The following is a 21,718-nucleotide window of genomic DNA, read 5'->3' on the forward strand; positions in this document are numbered from 1 at the left end:
TCGCTGTTCTCTACCCAGCAACATGTCTTAGTGCCAGCTTTAAAAGAACTCTGCTTATTGCATCAGTATGATATTTTCTGTTTCAAAACCATTCACCCTGTGACCTTTCTGAGCACGATTACCAAATTAGTGATGAATTAAGGACCGTTTTATGCTGTGGTCCTATGCCTGCTAGGAACAGGACTTAACGGTCAATACTCATTCCACACAAAGGACCATTACAGCCAACAGACTGGAAACTTTTATTCCATCAGCCCGAGTTGGATTCTGACCCTGGTGCCAGAGGTAGTGAACTGGTGTACTAACATGTTTTGCTGCATAGTCTTTCTAGGGCATGATTTTTTAAACAAATTGTATGCTTTTTACAGTTGAAATTGGGTCATCCCTTGAAGCATATAACGCAGAACACTTATTAGTGCACACTGCAACAGGCTGGAGCAACCGAACTCAACAACTTCAGTCATGTAGGATTTTGTAGAATGTGCTCTTTTGTGATATTGCTTCTAATTAACAGGTTACCGTTGCTGGAGAAGAATGGCATTATATTGCCACACAGGGACCCCTGCCACATACATGCCATGACTTCTGGCAGATGGTGTGGGAGCAAGGAGTGAATGTTATTGTCATGGTTACAGCAGAGGAGGTGAGTTCTTACTTAAGCTGGATCAGTTAGTGATGTTTCAAGCATAGAGATGACACTGTGGAGGAGATTGTTGAATCGAATGTTCATTTTGCTGTTTAGACCATTGTTGATATGTGTAAGCACATAGAGGTTCAAATTTGTTCAACTTTTTTCAACTTTCAGTGGTTCACAGGAAAGTATTTCTGGTTGTGTTATCTCAAGTACAGGAAATAAATTCCTTATCCCACATATGTGAGATAACTAATGGATGGAATGGACTACAGAACTTACTGTGACCACGAGAGTGGTGCAGTACCAATTTCTACTGGGACCATATGACCTGGTATCAAACTGCTGCTGTCACTCTTATAAACTCACTACCATGTTCCTACTCAATGGCACTGGTGAATATAAGGTGGCTGCTACACGGTACGCCATATGGACCAAAATATGATACTATATTTAAACAACTGAGGACCCAACAGACTTACTTTGTCACTTCTGAATTCTGAAATCTGATCCACTTATTGCATAAATGTGATATTACACCAGGACTTTTATGGTATCCTCTATCATATAGTGTTGTTATTGGCCATGAGTTTTTGTAGAGGAGACTTGTATAGTAGGGAATTTAATTTGATGGTTTAGGTTTATGGAGATTGTGACAAGAAGTGACTATTTAGAACGTAAATAAATGATCACTTCTTGTTACAACCTCCATAAATCTAAACCCCATTAAATCCCTACCATACAATTCTCCTCTACAAACTGTGGCCAATAACAACACCATGTGATAGGGGATACCATACAGGTCCTGGAAAAGCAGGAAACAGATGATGAAATGATTCCTTTTTGTATGTTAATCCCACATCTCTGCCTTTAAATACTGAAGCTGTTCCTCTGTTTTTCTTATTCTTTTGTCAGTGATCATTTAGGCCACCTGCATTGCCACTGTGACTTTTTTTCTTTCCTATTTATCATTCAGCCTGTCTCAGTGAGCTCATTCTTCCTATGTAAAATAATAACACTGCTCTGACATTTAAATAGTGAAACCGTCACAGGAAACAGAAATTTTTGAGGTCTGATATATATCATTTTCCTGTAATCTTTTAGTAAGAAAAAGGCATCATGCAACTCAGGTAGTTTAAATAAGTCCATGTATGAAGGACTCTGACTAAAGGAATAAAAAACATAGCTGAAAATCTTATGAGTAAATGCATTAAAGAGCGAACAATGCAATGGAAAGATTTTCTACCTCTTTATATTGGTGCTTCCAATTAATCCTCCGTAATTCCTTAATGTAACTGTGGGAGTACCAATTATGATTTCCAATCATTTATTTTTTCTACATGGTGTATTATTTTTAACATGTAAAGGAAATAATCATCAATTATATTTTTACTTTTTGAAGTGAAAATCCTAAAGTTCACCATTCTAACACTCAGGAATTTATCCTTTATTATGTAGGAGGGTGGAAAACCAAAGACCCATCGATACTGGCCCAAACTGGGCTCAAAGCACAGCTCAGCAACTTATGGAAAGTTTAAGGTGACAACCAAATTCCGCACAGATTCTGGTTGCTATGCAACTACGGGTTTAAAGGTCAAGCATCTTTTGTCTGGGCAGGAGAGGACCGTGTGGCACTTGCAGTACACAGACTGGCCAGACCATGGCTGTCCGGAAGATGTTCAGGGTTTTTTATGTAAGTACCATGCTATCTATCATGTTTTACACATTTGACCAAACAGAATGAAACACATTAATTTTATCTGTACAATCAATTGATTATTTAATAAGAGTCTCAAATTGAACATAATGTTAAGTATTCATGTATTAAACACCACTGTATGCTTTAAAGCAACAGTGTCCAAACTATTTCCTATAGAAGACATGCAGCTCCTGAGCCCTGGCAATCTGGGCCATGAAGTTGATGCAACTCAATTTTATTTATTTTTGTATTTCTTATTAGCTGGCAAGTCCTGTTTGAATTTTGTATGGCTGGAGCTTTGGAAAGGGATGTTCTTAGAGTTACCTCATTGATGGCTGAATTCTAAATCAGAATATCAAGATTGGTTAGTAGAAGTAACTCGAGACGCATGTAAATTAATAGGAACATGGCTATAAACTTTATATCTGGCCCTTGAGGCTCCATGGCAAGCACCTATGTGGCTCACCAAGACAAAACGCTTAGAACACGCCTGCTTTATAGTTCAAGATGCAGCCAGTTTACACTGGGTTGCCATCTCTTTCCTTGCTGTACAGGAGACAGGCAGATTCTTTGGATTTCTGTTACATCTCGAAAAATGCACCACCTCTATTCATGGTTTAATTGGTGATTCTAGAACCTGCAAGGTCACAGGCTGCACTTAGATTACAACTGTAGCAACAATGCAAAGCAATTTTGTTTCTCACTGGCCTAAAATTGTTGTGTAATTCTGGAGTCAGGACTCAACAAAGCTGCAGAGCAAAGCAGTGTGGCACTTTCTCTCCTAGAGATTCTCACTCCACTTCGTTCCAGTTGTAATATGTATATAGCCACAATGACTCTTCAAAGCATATATTTAAAGTAAAAGATCACCTTTATTAAAATGGCAATTCCTTTCATACAGGAGTTACATAATAGAAAAGCTGTATTAAGAAGTTTTAAAATTAGAGGCTGCGCAGTGTGGAAGGATGGTTTGTACAAATTTATGCCAGGAATGCGAAACAGGTGGTCTTAATTCTGAGTAGTTTTAATGCTTGCCCCATTGTGCAGTGTGTTTAAACCACAAGTAGAAATGTATGCATGTCATTAGGTACATTTTTAATGTTTTACTTGTGGTTTTCAAAGTTTATTTTCAGAAAATAGTACAAGGGAGTATTTATAAACCAAACAATTCCATGTCCTTAGGGCAACTAGGGATGGGCAATAAATAGCCAGTGTCACCCACATCCCAAGGACAAGTAATAAACAAAGCACAAGTCTGAAGTATTCTCTTGCTGACTTTTCTCTTCATCATTATCATCTTGCTTGACCTCTGAACTTCCTTTTCATTCTCCCTAAGCTCCAAGTACATTGTCCTACATGCTTCACCTCCACATATGCATATTGTGTTGAAATCAAGACTCATTGCTCAATCTTCTGCTCTCACTCATTCTTTCCCAGAACCGTAAAACTGTGGAACCTTCCTTAGACTTTCCTCCCTTTTAATACTCAAGCATGGCGTCATCTAACTATTAGGTCTTAATTTGTCTTTCTCTCTCCTGCTTTTTTCAAACCTGGTGGTGCTTGGCAATGTGGACCAAAGGCTTCACCCAGGCTTCTCAATTTAAAAAAAGAACTGGCATTTGCGTTGCTTTACAGAGACTCGAGAGTTTTTGTACAGTATAAAGCATGGAACAGAATGCGGTGACAAGACACAATGTTGGAATCTTTTTACAAATTCAGGTTTGTAAAGGGGATTTGAGGGCCTAAAAAAAATTACAATTTTCAGGGACATAACTTTTGCAGATCACTAATAGGGTGGCAAGACTAAGACCTGGTTGAGCTCAGCTAGTCTGAAGTCTTTCAAAGTTTACATATACCTTACATGGGACCCTTTGAGCAATAGCCACTCACCACAAATACTTTACCCACTTTGAAATGTTTTGAAAGAGTGAAATAATAAAGACAGTTGATCTGCTCTGTTATGGCCTGGGGAAGCTGCTGTGAGATGAGCAGTTATCTTGACATCATAAAGAAGTAGTGTGTGGTTATTTTCACGGCCGTTCACTTGACAGATGGAACAAAGGATGGCTTGGAGTGTGTTGTGTAGAACTATTGGCTTGCATATATAGGATAACAGCTAATCATCTACTTCAGATTCATTCTTAATGCCTAAAAGCTGAGCTTAAGTGGCTAATAATGTCATCTGAACCCTGAGATTGGGTTACAGCTTTATAAGACATGATCAAAACCAGCTGTCAAATACAACATGTTCTGTTTATGGAAAAAAATAAAGTCCATATGAGCCCTGAGATCAGAGACCTCTTATGAAAGGACTAAGCATGGCTTTGTGTGATACAAGCACTCCTCTGACTGAAAACCTGGGGTTTCCACAAGGTCTGACTTTGGACTTCCCTTGTTTGTCCTCTGAAAAGAAGGCAAATAACGGGTTCTGTTCTATAGGATTTAGATTTACCTGTGTACAGATTTTTTTCATACAATCTATATCCTTACACCAGTGGAAGTGTTATTTTTTTAAAAGCGCTTCCTTTGTGTGACAGTTGGGTTTTATCTATCAATTAAGATTAAAAGAAAACTGTTGGATTACAACCATCGTTACTCTATTGAATGGTATTAGTGTGGATAAGAGCTTTCTGCCAGTAATGGACACTAATCCTTTGTCTTCACAAGCTGCTTTCCGTTACTGAAAACATGGCTCGTTGTTGGGGGGGCGGGTGGAGATTTAGGTGAAAGCAAAAGAAATCGCATTTTATATTCAGCATTTCAGGAATTTTATTGAACTCTTCATAAATATTGATAAACCACACACAACTTAATTTGTTCATTCCTGCTTGAGATGTTTTGTTGGATGGTGGGAGCTAGCGCGAAAGTTACTGTAATCTCTAGCAGTTTGATTGTTAGCACCTACATTTTCCCATTTAATTTCTCAGCTTATCTAGAAGAAATTCAGTCAGTCCGTCGACACACCAATAGCATGCTGGATTCTACCAAGAGCTGCAACCCACCAATAGTTGTGCATTGCAGTGCAGGAGCCGGAAGAACAGGGGTGGTGATTCTAACAGAAGTCATGATTGGTTGTTTGGAGCATAATGAGGTGAGTACAACAGATGGTTTTGCAAATGTACTTGATGGACTTTCAATCCATGGTGCGCTGGTTAGCAGTTGAGTTAGTCATAGGAAAACTGCAATTCCCAACTATCTAAATGTTTCAAAAAAATGGACCTGCCATTATAAATTAACATTATTCTGTTGTGATCCATTTATAAATAAGTAGCCTGAGAGTCTGAAATAGACTGAAGCTTCCTAGTGATAGGAGGAAAGAAGAATGTCAAGCAATCTTGTTTCTCGCTGGCCTTGGTACTTTGTACCGTTTTATCAGTTATTTTGTTTGCCCACATTCCTGAGTACTAGCGTTCTCCGATGAACGCAAATATTCACTGAATGTACTTTTTTAAAGTTGGTATTCTAATGAGTGAATTGATCTTTCGGCTTTCTACACATCTGAAATATAGACATGATCAGCTTCCTGTGTTACCATAGTGTTATCATGATGGTGTGACATTAGTGACATTAAAATCATTGCCTTCTCCTATCTTTCAATCCCGTCTGTTGGAACTCAAACTGTTGAATTATTATGGCCGATTTTGGATTTAGGTCTAGCAACAATCATATTAGACTGAGATGATTTTTTTTATTGATTTGATTACTCCAGTACATGTTTATCTACTTCTGAACTGGCTAACCAGGGCACAGCCTACACAAATCAGGGACAAATTACTGAAATTGGGGACATTAGTTTTTCATTGCACATATCATCTCAAGCCTATCTGGAGCACCAGTTAGTACATCTCCATATATAGCCTAGTAACCCACCTATTAAATCCATAACTCCTACAAAGGATCAGATCAATATATTACTCCAGTTAGACCGCTTTCAGTCTGCAGTTTTGTCACCATTGTGGGACCCTTTTGGAGATAGAGCCAAAGACAAAAACTCAGCATAAAATGGCAAGTGCATATTTATTGAAGCTAACTGGAGAAGGTGGATAAAGATGGTTATCAGTTGCTGTATATAAGCAGGTGGTGTGACTCTCCACCAGAAAAAGGTAATTTTTTAAAAAGAGGCTGGTGAGCCGCTGTGTATGCACTTGAGGACATGTTTATGGGGCTTTGCCTTCTCTGACTTAATGATGCAAGCAGGCAGTGAAGGCGTGATGCTGAGTCTTTTTCCCCCTCTTCCCCCTCCTCCCCCACCCACCCACCAAAACAAGTTTTCAATGCCCCTGAAGTCCCTGTTGTAAGGGGTATGCTTTAAAAATTTAGAAAAACTGCTTCCAGATCTTCAGGGGTCCAGGCTATGATCCTGGCCTGCGCCCTCAGATAGGCGCCACAACCACCAGTTGTCTGAACAGGCGTACCTCTGCCAGCCATAGGCTGGATCCCAATGAGGGCCCAAGATATTGAAATATTTTCAGGGCTATGGGGAAAGAGCAGGGGAGAGGGACTAATTGGATAGCTCTTTCAAAGACCAGGGACAGGCACGATGGGCCGAATGGCTGTATCATTCTATGATACGATGAACTCTGACATTTGGACACTCCTCTTATGTCAATCACCATGTTTGGGGCAGGGAGAGATTCCGCCCAAGAAAGCAATTGAGGATACATCGGCACAAAGCCAAGACCCATTATATCCGAGTCCTAAAGTAGTTTCCAACTGTTTTATATCTTATCAACCAGAATGGCTGCAGATCTTTGAGGCCAGGGTTTTTCATTTGCACTTGCAGATTGGGATAGTCATGCCTCAGTATTCTCTTGAATCGAGTCATCCTAGGCATTCTGAGTCACTTGGTAGAATTCATAGTTTCATAGTAGTTACAGCACAGGATAAGGCCATTCGACCCATCGTGCCTGTACAGGCTCTTTGAAAGTGCTATTCAATTAGTCCCATTCCCCTGCTCTTTCCCCATAGCCCTGTAAATGTTTTCCCTTCAAGTATTTATCCAATTTCCTTTTGAAAGTCACAATTGAATCTGCTTCCACCACCCTTTCAGGCAGTGCATTCCAGATCATTACAACTCACTGCAAAAAAAAATGTTTCCTCATGTTGCCTCTGGCTCTTTTGCCAATCACCTTAAATCTGTGTCCTCTGGTTACCGACCTTTCTGCCGCTGGAAACAGTTTCGCCTTATTTACTCTATTAAAATCCTCTATCAAATCTCCCCTTAACCATCTCTGATCTAAGGAGAATAACCCCAGCTTCTCCAGTCTCTCCACATAACTGAAGTCCCTCATCCCTGGTACCATTCTAGTAAATCTCTTCTGCACCCTCTCACCTTGATATCTTTCCTAATGTTACTTGAAGTTAAGTGCCAAGTGTGACCTTATTCACAACTATGTCCCCAGTATTTATTTTAAATAATTAAACTTTAACTTTGCAATGCTTGGCCATCTGATTGAAGCCATTATTTCTGAACCCAGGTGCTAAACACCTAATGACAAAATCCTGCCTTGGAAACTGAGAGAACAATAAGACTTCAATCAGGAGGTCGGACATTAAAAGAGAAAGTCAAAATGTTTTTCAATTTTGGAATAATGACATAATACGGATGCATGGGAAATTTTGAAAATAATGCTTTTTTTCAATACCTGAGGATTGTAGGGCAATAATCTTGGGTATTTGTTTAGTTTGTTTGATGTTAGTATCTGCACTAGATTGTCTTAAAAGTCCGGTGTCTGTCAGTTTGTGCCTTAACAGATCTTTGTTGTTCTGTTTCAGAAGCTGGAAGTGCCGGTTATGCTGGGGTTTCTCCGACAACAACGGATGTTAATGGTGCAGACCATAGCCCAGTACAAGTTTGTCTACCAGGTCCTCATTCAGTTCCTGAAGAATTCCCGGCTGATTTAGATGTGAATTCATAAACTCTGTATTTGTACCACCTTAACACTTAGCAGTGGAAATGGAGCTAGTTTCTTAAAAAAAAGTGCAGCTCAGTACAGCAAGTATTTTGTCATGTGGTACTTTGATTTTTGGAACTCTCCTCTTGACTCTGTTGTGCGTCTTGTTGGCTTTAAATTATAATAAGGCTGCCGTTGAAACCTGCCATAGAAAATTCTGAAGTACTGAGTAAAGTAGCAAGAAAGAGAACATTCTGTGTGCACACCTATCATGGGTGAATGATGGACATTCTTTTGCAGTTGCTGTGCTTCTGATTGCACAGTAATGTGCCAGAATGATGTTTTCCAACAAAACCAAATGGAGCACTGTCAAATCATGCAAATTTGTAGAGAAGACTAATGACCATGAGCTAAAAGTATGTTGGAAATGCCGCTCTATTACCTCATGAGCAAAATTCCTTTAACATTGCCTCGTTCACATTATTAGAAGACCAAACAGTATCCATTTTATAGTTATTTGATGATGACCCAATGAGACCATAAACATTTAATAAAGGTTAGATTTTTTTTTGTCACAAAGCCTGGTCTGGATAGTTTTATCAGCAAAGATGAGCTGATTATTAAAGTGTTAAAAATAGATGGTAAGAACAAACTCCTCCCTTGATGGTCCGCACAAATTATTTTTACTTTACATAATTAAAGTAATGACAATACATGCTTTCACCTTTTTGAAAATCCTTTCCCTTTGAGACTTCATGCATCTCAGTATTTCAGATGCAGTTATATACCACTAGTATAGGGGACAAAGTTTGCAGGAGTACAAGGACAGTTTAGTATCCACAATGACCCACATCAGACCTTGTTGCGAGTAAATAGAAGTGTATGGGAGTCCCCAAGTATCCTGGTGGTTTCACCTGGTGATTAGTGGCAGAATCAGAATAGAGATACATTTTCCTATAAATGGCTGGAGACTTTTAGTGGAAGACTTAAGGACAGAGGTTGAGACATCTGGCAGTGGCTCCCTCAGCAGTGTGTTACAGATTGAAGTTAAATGTCACTTGGCAGTTGTTTTTAAGGAAGCCAGAATCTTCCTTTATAACAGTATGTTTCGAATGCTCGGAGAATTGGACTTTCGGCAGCTGGGTGCGATTTGTGGAAGAAGGTAAGTAGCCAGGGAAGGCAAGTGTTTCTGTATTGGGAGGTAATCGGATGCAGAATGGGTCTAACTTATATATTATTTGGCCGTATTATCTAGGTTAGCCACACAGCAGAGACAGTGCACATTGCTATTAAGGACACAAAACTTTGTTAACTTGTCCAAAAGTGTGGCAGAGCAGCATTAGTACTTTCAATGACTTAATTGGCAAATTCATCTCGGAGGGGGCAGAGAGTGGGCCAATGGCCAATCTTGGCAATTGTTTTTGGTTCAGTAATTGACAGTTGGACTTTTTGCGAGGGAAGGCAAAAGCATCAGAACCACAGATAATGATTGGTATAACAATATGGGATTGAAAATGTCTAAATAGGATGACACAGGATTGTTCCGGTGGAACTCCAGTGAGCTACCAATTTCAGCCTTGGAATGTTGGAGTGCTCTCTTGCAGTAGTGAAGAAAAATTAGAGGAAGAGTCATTCTGGGTGTATTTGTTAAATAGCACTGCTAGAGGCCTGGAACATAAGAAAATAAGATAGGAGCAGGAATAGGCCATACGGCCCCTTGAACCTGCTCCGCCATTCAATAAGAACATGGCTGAACTTCGACCTCAACTCCACTTTCCTGCCCGATCCCCATATCCCTTGATTCCCCTACAGTCCAAAAATCTATCTATCTCAGCCTTGAACATATTCAATGACTCAACATCCACAGCCCTTTGGGGTAGAATTCCAAAGATTCACAACCCTCTGAAGAAATTCCTCCTCATCTCAGTCTTAAATGGCCAACCTCTTATCCTGAGACAATGCCCCCTAGTTCTAGACTCTCTAGCCATGGGAAGCCCCCTCAGAATCTTATATCTTTCAGTAAGATCACCTCTCATTCTTCTAAACTCCATAGAGTATAGGCCCATTCTACTCAATCTCTCCTTGTAGGACAACCCTCTCATCACCAGAATTAATCTAGTGAACCTTCGTTACACCACCTCTAAGGCAAGTATATCCTTCCTTAAATAAGGAGATAAAACTGTACACAGTACACCAAGTGCGGTCTCACCAAAGCCCTGTACAATTGTAGTAAGACTTCCTTACACTTGTACTCTAGCCAACGTGCCATTTGCCTTCCTTGTTGCCTACTGTACCTGCATACTAACTTTTTGTTTTTATTGTTCGAGGACACCCAAATCCCTCTGAACACCAACATTTAATAGTTTCTCACCGTTTAGAAAATATTCTGTTTTTCTATTCTTCCAATCAAAGTGAATCACCTCACATTTCCCCACATTATATTCCATCTGCCACCTTCATGCCCCCTCACCTAACCTGTCTATATCCCTTTGCAGACTCTTTGTGTCCTTCACAGCTTACTTTCCCATCTAACTTTGTATCGTCAGCAATCTTGGATACATTACACTCAGTCCCTTCATCTAAGTCATTAATATAGATTGTAAATAGCAGAGGCCCAAGCACCGATCCTTGCGGCGCTCCACTTGTTACAGCCTGCCAACCTGAAGGATGTTGCTACTTAGCCAGTGATGATATGAGGTCTGAGGAGTCCTCAGGGAGGGGAAAATAACTTATTAAAAAAAAACAACCTGGGACCCTAAAAAAAAATATATTTTTAGTACTGCTTTGTCTTGTGCTAGCTCCAAGCACTAGAATTCATGTTTATGTGGTGTGTTATACAGACTTACCCAAAGAACCTAATAACTGACAACTCTTCAATAACTACAGAAAATGCTGGAAACACTTCGCAGGTCAGGCAGCATCTGTGGAGGAAGGAAGTTAGGTTTAACGTTTCAGATCTATGAGTTTTGATGAAGGGTCATAGACCTGAAACATTAACCCTACCTTCCTCTCTCCAACATTTTCTGTTTTTATTTCAGATTTTCAGCATCTGCAGTATTTTGCTTTTTCTTCAATAATTTCACCTGGTTGACAGTGTAAGGTTGATCAAGATGCATATGAATAAGATTTATTTTGCTCCAATGTAAAGAAGCAATAACGATCGTTCAAGAAATGTGGGGTGCTAAAGTAAAGCTTCATTTTAATTTAATTTTTAAACATGTCCAGTTAAATAACGTGTTATTACCAAATCTTTTTTGAAAACTATATTAAGAGCATTAATCCAGAAATAACACTAAGGGCTATAAATTGGACCATGTAGCACCCGGTTTTTAGGTGCTTCGCGACCTCCTAAGGCTCCAAAATGACGGTCTGGAATGCGCTCACACGCTTCTAGCTTGACGTGCGCCGGATGCCATCTTGGTAAAGGTGTTTGCGCATGGGCAGATGACGAACGCCAGCACCATTTAAAGTAAGGAGAATATGCGTTAGATCAGTGTGCAATGCTGATTTAAAGGGATAGATACCATTTTGGCACTCAACTTTCCAGCCACGAACAGCTGAACATGGCGTAGACGGCCTGGAGGACCCCCCACCAGCGCTATTTAAAGTGACCATGCAGGATTTACAGGTTAGATGCTGGATTATTGCTTCTGGCTGCTAATGCATTTGTTTTTGGAGGTCTCCTATACTTGAATACTAGGACTAGAGGACATAGCCTAAAATTTAGAGCCAGGACATGCAGGAGCGAAGTTAGCAAACGCTTTTACACACAAAGGGTGGTAGAAGTTTGGAACGTTCTTCTGCAAACGGCAGTTGATGCTAGCTCAATTGTTAATTTTAAATCTGAGATTGATAGATTTTTTTTAACCAAGGGTATGGGACTCTGGCGGGTATATGGAGTTAGGTTACAGGTCAACCATGATCTCAGCGAATGGTGGAACAGGATTGAGGTGCTAAATGCCACTACCACTTGCTGCCTCCTGTTATGCGCCACTTCTCCTGCCAAAAAGCGGGACGTGTCGGTGAGTGTCCTTTAAGATGTTTGGGTGATGTACCTGTCATGGTTGAATAGCTGCCAGTGTGTGTGACCTGTGAGTTGTGGGTGTGCACCTTGCAACAGTGGTAATGTGAGAGGAAGCATCTGATTGGAAGAGTTGGGTACTGATTGAAAGAGTTTGTTGGTAGGTGGGTGATGGGAGGTGTAGTGTGTGGAGCAGTGGATGTGGCTCGTGGTGCAGTTGGTAGGAGATGCCACTTGATAGTTGACCTCACTCACCTTGACCATTCATGTCAAAGCATTGAACTTCTTCTTGCACTACATCCATGTGCGTGGTGCTATGCACCTGGCATTGATGTCGTCCCCTATTGCCTCCCAGAGCCTCAGGCGCATATGTCTGGAGTGTCTCTTACCCCACTGTGGATATAGGATGTCCGTCCTTCTGTCCACCTCTTTACCAAGGCCTCTAGTGCTATCATCAGAGAACCTTGGTGCACATTCTCTCGCAGGCCTGGTACAAACTGAGATCGGCAGATTGGTGAGGTCTGGCGTGCAGATTGGAGGATGTGGGATTTAGTAGTGCGCAATCTTTAACGTTTTAATATCACTCAACGGTTTGTAAACATAGGGACAGGATCTGCATCTGTGTTTTACGTTTGCGATGTCTGATCTCCGTTCAGACTCCATGTGGACCTGTATTTTCTATTTTGCAAATAAGAGGTGCAGGCTGCCTTTAAGAAATGCAGGCTGCCTTTAAGAGTTGCAAGCCACTCACGTGATATCTGGGTCCCCCTTGCTGGTGAGAAGTCACTGAACAACGCAGCCAGGCCTGGCTGCTTGTGCTGGAATCAGGTAAATGAGCAGGTAGCATGTATCTCACGTGCTGCCTGCATCGGAACTACCGGGCACAGGTTAATCACATAAGAAATAGGAACAGGAATAGGCCATTTGGCCTCTCGAGCCTACTCTGCCATTCAATAAGATCATGGCTGACTCCACTTTCCCGCCCGATCCTTATATGCCTTGATTCCCCTAGAGTCCAAAAATCTATCTTTCTCAGCCTTCCCTCTGAGTGAAGAAATTCCTCCTCATCTCAGTCCTAAGTGGCCGATTCCTTATCCTGTGACTATGCCCCCTAGTTGTAGACTCTCCAACCAAGGGAAACAATCTCTCAGCATCCACACTGTCAAGCCCCCCTCAGAATCTTACATGTTTCGATGAGATCACCTCTCATTCTTCTAAACTCCACAGAGTAGAGACCCATTCTACTCAATCATGCACCGCGACCCCCGCGCCCAGATTCAGAGGTTATCGAATTTAACCCCTTAAATGTTCAATTTTATTTATGAAACATATTATCTTTATACAAAAAAAGAGTGCCAAGTGTAAGACATCTGAAGGACATTTTCCATTGTCTACCTTTTTAGGTTTGAATGGTTCTTTTTGCAACAACTACATTTAACTCTAGCAGACTGTAGAGAAAAAGATGTTTTCATCGCTGGGGGTTAAGTTCCATTTTAAAATTGGTCTTTGTCTAACTTTTGTAAGATGGTCATTCATAAGAATTTCAGGACTTAATCTTGAAATTCTTTAATCCCTGGACAGATCTTTTTATATTGTAAGTGAAAAAGTGAATTGCTTTCTTTTAATACTTATGTTGTATCTCGGCAAGGATTCTTGAGTAAACTTTTCATCCTCTCTTTCATGATAATAATTATGCAAATTAATTCTTGTAAATTAGTAATATTGAGTGTTATAAGGTAGTTGTAGAGAAATGCACTAAAGCATTGAACAGTTCTTAAGTCAAAATATTCTTAGAATAGATTTATTCTTATTTAATTTTTATTTTTATGCAGAAATGTTGCACCCGTCCTCAAAGGATTAATAAAGGTGACAGTAGCAGAGAATGGGGATTGAATAAAGCTGGACAGACATGCCAAAATAACTCTTCACATGCTACTTTGTGGTCTCTGTGATATAAGTAACCAGATATTCCCTTCTTCCTGTTTATGGAATGGATTAGCCAGCTTTGGTTACTAGAGAGGGGGCAGTGCATCATTTCAACATGATAGTATCAGGCACATATTGGTTACGTGATTTTTAACATGCAAATGGTGGGGAAAGAAAACAAGCTTCTTTAATTGAAATATAGATACTTTCACATGGGTTTTACTCTGAGCTTGCTGTAGTTTGGTCAGTTGTGGAAATAATAGGGACTTTGTTTCCAGCCCTTTATTAAGTAAAAAAAAAGTCATTGGTGCAAAATAAGCACGATTTAACCAGCGTTTACACAGAATTTTCTCCGCTGTAGATGTGGATGGAAAATGATGTAATAACTTAAAAATATTTACTTGTATGGAAGTAACTGGATTAAAAAATATACTGCCATTATTATTACAAAGCTCATGAGCAAAAGCCACATGCAAACCTGAGGTCAGCAGATGCCAAAATGATCAAGTACAAACAATGCAGAAATTGTATAATGCAATGGTGAGAGGAGATCACATTTAATAACACTTAATTTGGTCATCTGCAAAAAGGTGCTTGGAGACAGTTTGAAGATTGGAACATAAAAGTAAGGAAATATGGCAGAGGATGAAAAACTGAAGAATAGTGCTGGCTCTATAATCCCTTTGCTGACACACTAACATTAGGTTTAAGCAAAACTGTACTCAAACATTAACCAAGTTGGAAGTCTGGATGGTGCTTTTTTAGCTTTTGGTCAGGGGTGCTGGTTTGTAAGTGAAATATATATAAACATACAAGCCCTGAAATTCCTTGGGGTGCCATGCTGGTGGTTACACTGGGATCATGCCCGTTGATGTCCTCCAGCGCGATCCTTGCCAGAATTTGTGGGGTCAGCGGGATGGCACTCAATTTGTATGGGCACCAGCACCACTACAGATACACCTCTGGTACTGCCTGCCATGGGGATGGGGTGGTTTACCCAGGCTCCCCACCCAGCCATGTACTCTCCGATGCCGTGTGTAAGGGGGCAGTTCAAAACATTTTTTTTGAAGTCCCTTTTCCTCAGGGATCCAGGCTGCTTCCCTGGCCTGGATCCCACTGGTGGTCCTCACTTTCACCCATCAGGAAGCCAGTACGCTGTAACTCACTCGGTGTACCGGCCTCCACAGACATGCAGGGTCCTGACTGAGCCAAGAACACCTGGCAATGGAAGTCCCCGCACAGACTCCGCTCCCTGAGGTCATTTGCTTTGTACAGTTCCACCCCTTACATGTCGGAAACTCCCCAAAAACACCAGAGAACCACTGGAATTATGGCGGGAGATCGACAGAACCCTCAAGGAATTTCAGGGCCACAGTTCTGTGCACATTTGTTTTTGTTTAGCAAAATATATGAACTAGTTATCAGTAATTAACAGATGAAAACAAATTTCAAAGACCACTTCCCAGCAGCACGACATCATAGGCTGTGCTTAAGCTGTTGTGTAATCATACCTGGATGATGTGAGAACAAATAAAATAAGGGAAACTGGCAGGCCTTTGACTGGTTTAGACATCCAACAGCAGTCAACGGGTCTATGAAAAGTAAATAATAGAGTAGATATGTTCATGCTTCTCTGATTTAATAAACCCTTGTCAAGTACTTTTTTGACAGCTTTATTTAAGATGGCTGGCATGCTGTGACTTTGCAAGCTCCTTCCACTGACTAATACTGTTGACTGATCTTAATTTGTGTATTTATATAATTTAACAGGTTGGTATAAAGCCCGATCCGAGTTTTTAATATGCTAATATCCATATTGTCACACAGTATTTTTTTTTGCTTTTCAATATTGCTAAGGTCTGAACTGTTGGGTGCATATGTGCTGTTGAATAATGTTCTATATTGATTGCCAAATGATTGCCATAACTGAAATTGCAACACATTTGCTGCAATGCCTATCACTACATTATATTTGATGTTTGGAAATGCTGAATGGTTGGTTGTTGACCAATTTTTAACAATGTTCTGATTCTTGATTTAATATCTGTTATGATCAGTAATCAAGCACCACAACCCTGTTTTTATTGTTACTAAAATGCTTTTGAATGTACACATTTTTTCTTATGCCTCTGTGAAGCGCCTTGGGACTTTTTTACTACGTTAAAGGCGCTATACAAATATAAGTTTTTTATATATATATATATATATATATATAAATGCATTTATCACTGTAGGTTTGAGGTGCAGCCAGAATCCTTTCCAATTGTATATTCAGATAGTTGGCTTCAACTTTGACCAGCTGATCACATTCTAGCCTATTTGGGCCCAATTGGAAACCATGTACAGCACAGTTAGCTGAACCATTGCCAAAATGTCAGAATGCCCACCACAAAGACACTGGGAATCTTACATTAGTTTTCTTTAAAACTGCAAGTTGTATAAAATGTCATACAAGATCAACATTAAATCATTGTGTCTTACTAAATTTCTCATAAGGTCGCAGTAACAACTTTGCCATATTGTTGTGAAACAAGTACAACATTATTCCAGACTATGGGAAAATAATGGTGAACTTCTTGCTGAAACTCCTATGTCTTTATATTAATTAATTATGGTTCACCTTGCTTTTGTGTTGTTATTAATGTACCAAGAAGCTCTTTCCTGTGAGTAGAAATGGAAAGTTAGTTTTGTGCTGGAGACTTGAGTCCACCAGAAAGTTGATTTTAAACTGTCCACACTTATTTCACTTAAACTTTGAGAGGAGATTTTCATCACTGCTGTCTGGGCTGGATTTAATTAATTTACTGAGTCCATTTTCTAACTCTGTGTTACAAGTATTCTGATTTTGGGAGGAGGTCAGTTAATGAATAAAAACATGTTGCTTGCATAGAAAGGTTCATAATATTCTCCGATAAATGTCAACAGCTACATCAATAGTGAATAAAAGAGAGCAAGGATTGCTTTTATGCTAAGAATGTTGGTCACTATCTTTGACAAGTAGGATTGTGTCTAATCAGTTGCCAAATTCAATTGATTACAAACTCAGTTTCACTCATTACCAATGAAGACACTCCAAGCCCAGCACTAGAGAGGCACATTTTTTTGGACAAAAAACAATGCAGTATGGTTTGTTCATAAATCTACTGGTCCCCTAAATCTATTGAAAGTTCAAAAGCGCACAATAAGCAATGATTTTATTTTGCATTTGTGATCTCGTATGCCAATGTGCATGTGCCTTCCTTATAAAAAGGTTCTTGTTTATTTCTTGTGGGGTCCACAGATTCCAACTGGACAGTTTGGCAGTTTAATCTATGACATATACAGCTAATTTTTAAGCACTGATGTGCTGATACTGGATTCAGTTGGTATTTGCACCTGTCCAAAACCACTTCCCTGCATCTCATGTTTTAAAAAAGCAGGAAAAAACAAAAGTATTTGCTAATAACCCCTCACTGACTTTGGCTCTAAACTCAGTTGATGCAAAATCTTTTCTGAGTGACAATCTATCGCCGACTTTTTTTTTAAAGCCCGACTTTTTAAAAATGAATAATGTAGTTGGGGTGGGGCGAGGGCTCATGACTCCTCACTATAACAGAAGTGATGTTATATTGCATAACCCATTGTCTCCACTGTATTCAAATCATATTGAGATTTTCAGAAAGATGAAGCAGTGAAAAGCAGCTTGGTTAAATAGCAGTTAAGCTGCTTAAATCCTTCCACCATATGCCTTGTGGTATGAGTTTCATCCGACGTAGCATGGCAGCTTTTTAGATACCTGGCAGATATAGAGGGAAATGATGTTGATGCACCCTCCAGATGTCATTACAGTAAGCAAACCTCCTATTGGCTGGAGTGGTACAATGGACTGGCATTTTTTTTTAAATGTGCACTTTTTTAAAAAATAGATAAGCCTACAAATGTGTGTTATACTAACTCAGTGAAAGGGTTTCGGCCCTTTAGTGTTTATATGTCTGGAAAAAGTGTAACTTTGTAACAGGAAATGTAATGTGTGGATTTTTAAGTCCACAACATATTTGACTTTCAACAGAATTTAATGGTTTTAAATACAATAAGTGAAATGGCTGTATGTTCTGTTTATCCTTTCTTCCCCTTGTAAACTAACAATGCATGCTCTTTACATCAAGTTTATGTACTCTGACCAGTGTATAAGCTTTCCTTTCCAGTTTTCCGGTATAAAACAGATACTACATGACAGTATTTTGCATTGGATTTTGCTGCCTCTCCTTCCGTGGATACTGATACCATTCAGCATTGCTTCACATGCCTTGTCAGAACAAAATCATCATTTGTTTCTTTCTCTGTTTTTGTGTAAATAATTATTTTGTATATGCTTTTCAGTGACAATATTTTTCCTTATTCATGAATGTACCAAACATTTTGTAAAAGATAATTATGTCTATCATTCATATACACAATAAAGCATTTTTTCCAAAAATCCTACTGTTACCCATCCTATAAGGTAATGTAGAAGAGCACAAACAATATTCCCCACCTCCACAATTTATCAAATATTGTATTGAAACTCCCAGTATATAGCCTTTATTAGTGGAATGGCATCTTACAAAACTACTTCCCTTCATCAATATGCCCACATTTGAGAATTGTATTAGGATCTACTGCTTTTGTGTAAGGTTTTATATGTGCAATATCTAAATTGGTTTGCTTTAGACTGCTACATAACCCAGTCTAAAGAAAAGATTTATTGACCAAACCATATCAGACAACAGCAGAACCACGCTGCAATAGAATGAAATGCAACATAACTCTTATTTGTCAGCGACCAAGGCAGACCAGATGTATTACTAACACTATTTTATTTATCTACAATTGCAAGGATATGCCATTGTAAAGTTATAGTTGCTTTTTTTAAAAAAAGCGTTTAAAACTTATGCTATTAATAGTTTGCACTTGACCACCTCTATCTGGGCGAATGTTTGCAATGTTTTAGGTGAATGTAATCGAACCTCAAGCTAGACTTAATTAATTGAATGCATGGACCCCCTTCTAAGGTGTCACTCAAGTATACAGACATGTCCTTGAGTTGTAACTGCTTGTGGGAACTCTAGCAAGTGAGCATGCTATGCTGGAATAAGGCTATCTGGTTCATAATTTTTATGCAAGACCCAAAGCTGTTTGACCTAAAGACATTTTTTTGTTTGGTCTGTATCAATTGCTTCTGTATACAGCAAACTGCAATTTTGTCAACACCAAAATCAAATTTGCTAATGATTTAGCTCCTTGGTTAGACTACAGCTACACTTATAGTAATCATTAGAACAAGTCATTTGGTGTACTGTACCATCCTACAAATTTCTCCACGTAACACATCATGATTATAATCCTCTTTAAAAGAATCAAAAACATGTATAATGTTAAATCTGTTCATCTATTTTACAAATGTAAGGAATCTTACAACATCAGGTTATAGTCCAACAATTTTATTTTAAAATCACAAGCTTTCGGAGATTATCTCCTTCGTCAGGTGAGTGAGTGAATGAGAGGTTCTCAAATCGCATATCTTATATTAGGCTGGGACACCATCACACCAATCAAAGGTGTCGTTAGTGTTCAGACAGGTTAGCCACGGAAAACAGTAGGTCCCAGTATGCTGAATGACACAGAGAGACCCGAAAGGCAGAGAAAGAGAGAGAATGTCCAGTTGTATTAAAAAGATAACTTTTTTTTCACTACACGATAACATCACGATAACAACTACACGATAACATCAACAAATTCCATCAAACTCACCCTGGACTACTCCTCAGAATCAGTTTATTTCTTGGACACACAAATCTCCATCAAAGACGGGCACCTCAGCACCTCACTCTACCGCAAGCCCACGGACAACCTCACGATGCTCCACTTTTCCAGCTTCCACCCTAACCACGTCAGAGGCCATCCCCTATGGACAGGCCCTACGAATACACAGGATCCGCTCAGATGAGGAGCAACGCGATGGACACCTACAGACGCTGAAAGACGCCCTCGTAAGAACGGGATATGACGCTCGACTTGTCGATCGAAAGTTCCGACGGGCCACAGCGAAGAATCGCATAGACCTCCTCAGAAGACAAACACGGGACGCAACCAACAGAGTACCCTTCGTTGTCCAGTACTTCCCCGGAGCGGAGAAACTACGCTATGTTCTCCGCAGCCTTCAACATGTCATCGATGACGAACACCTCGCTAAGGCCATCCCCACGCCTCCACTACTCGCCTTCAAACAGCCACCCAACCTCAAACAGACCATCGTTCGCAGCAAATTATCCAGCTTTCAGGAGAACAGCGTCCACAACACCACATAACCCTGCCACGGCAACCTCCAAGACATGCCAGATCATCGACACAGATACCACCATCACACGAGAGGACACCACCCACCAGGTACACGGTTCATACTCCTGTGACTCTGCCAACGTTGTCTACCTCATACGTTGCAGGAAAGGATGCCCCGGAGCATGGTACATGGGCGAGACCATGCGACAACAGATGAACGGACACCGTGCAACAATCGCCAGACAGGAGGGTTCCCTCCCAGTCGGGGAACACTTTAGCAGTCAAGGACATTCAGCCACCGATCTTCGGGTAAGCGTTCTCCAAGGCGGCCTTCGAGACACACGACAACGCAAAATCGTCGAGCAGAAATTGATAGCCAAGTTCCGCACCCATGAGGACGGCCTCATGTCACGCTACATGTAACCCCATCAGCAAGGGAAAAAAAGTTATGTTTTTAATACAACTGGAAATTCTCTCTCTCTCTTTCTGCCTTTCGGGTCTCTTTCTCTCGGTCTGTGTAATTTGACACATTGTATATTCAGCATACTAGGACCTACTGTTTTCCGTGGCTAACTTGTCTGAACACCAACGACACCTTTGATTAGTGTGATGGTGTCCCAGCCTAATATAAGATATGCGATTTGAGAACCTCTCATTCACTACTCACCTGACGAAGGAGATAATCTCCAAAAGCTTGTGATTTTAAAATAAAATTGTTGGACTATAACCTGGTGTTGTAAGATTCCTTACATTTGTCCACCCCAGTCCATCACTGGCATCGCCACATCACAACTATTTTACAGGATTGTTACTTGGGTGTCATATGCTACACACAAACAGAATTCAGGCACAAAGCATATCAATTTAACAGTGGGACAGCTTGCATAGAATCTGCAAGCATTAGTCCCACTGCTAAATTTGTGGGGCCATCAGGCCCTAGGCTCCTAATTTATATATTTAAGGGTCTTAATGCCTGTTCAAGAACCCTATCCAGAAGTTAGTTGGCGATCAGCACCCTGCTTAGGATTCTTCAGCAGCCCTTGCTCCAATCCCTCCCTCTCCCAAGGGCCACTACCGAGAGGCAGGCAGCCTGAGATTGAAATCTTCATTGGAGCTGCTTGTGATGGCACGACCAGCGTTGGCAGCTCTCAGAGTATGTTGATGAGGTCTGAGGATCAATTTCCTTTGATCCTTAGGCCTATTAGTTTCAGCGCACTCTTGTCCATACAGGCCCAGGCCAAAATCGATCC

The 21,718-nt window shown here is 40.2% G+C and overlaps 1 protein-coding gene across 1 annotated transcript in view; it reads left to right on the forward strand.

The window, feature by feature from the left end:
- LOC137324524 (tyrosine-protein phosphatase non-receptor type 14-like) overlaps nt 1-18,627 on the forward strand; it is a 260,760-nt gene extending 242,133 nt beyond the window's left edge. The window contains exons 17-20 of the mRNA XM_067988918.1: nt 515-643; nt 2,090-2,324; nt 5,258-5,421; nt 8,106-18,627. Of these exons, the coding sequence (XP_067845019.1) occupies nt 515-643; nt 2,090-2,324; nt 5,258-5,421; nt 8,106-8,234 (657 nt within the window). The 3' untranslated portion in view covers nt 8,235-18,627. The remainder of the gene's footprint in view (nt 1-514; nt 644-2,089; nt 2,325-5,257; nt 5,422-8,105) is intronic.
- Nucleotides 18,628-21,718: the final 3,091 nt, after the last annotated feature.

Source organism: Heptranchias perlo, chromosome 8, assembly GCF_035084215.1.
Source record: "Heptranchias perlo isolate sHepPer1 chromosome 8, sHepPer1.hap1, whole genome shotgun sequence".
Classification (NCBI taxonomy): domain Eukaryota; kingdom Metazoa; phylum Chordata; class Chondrichthyes; order Hexanchiformes; family Hexanchidae; genus Heptranchias; species Heptranchias perlo.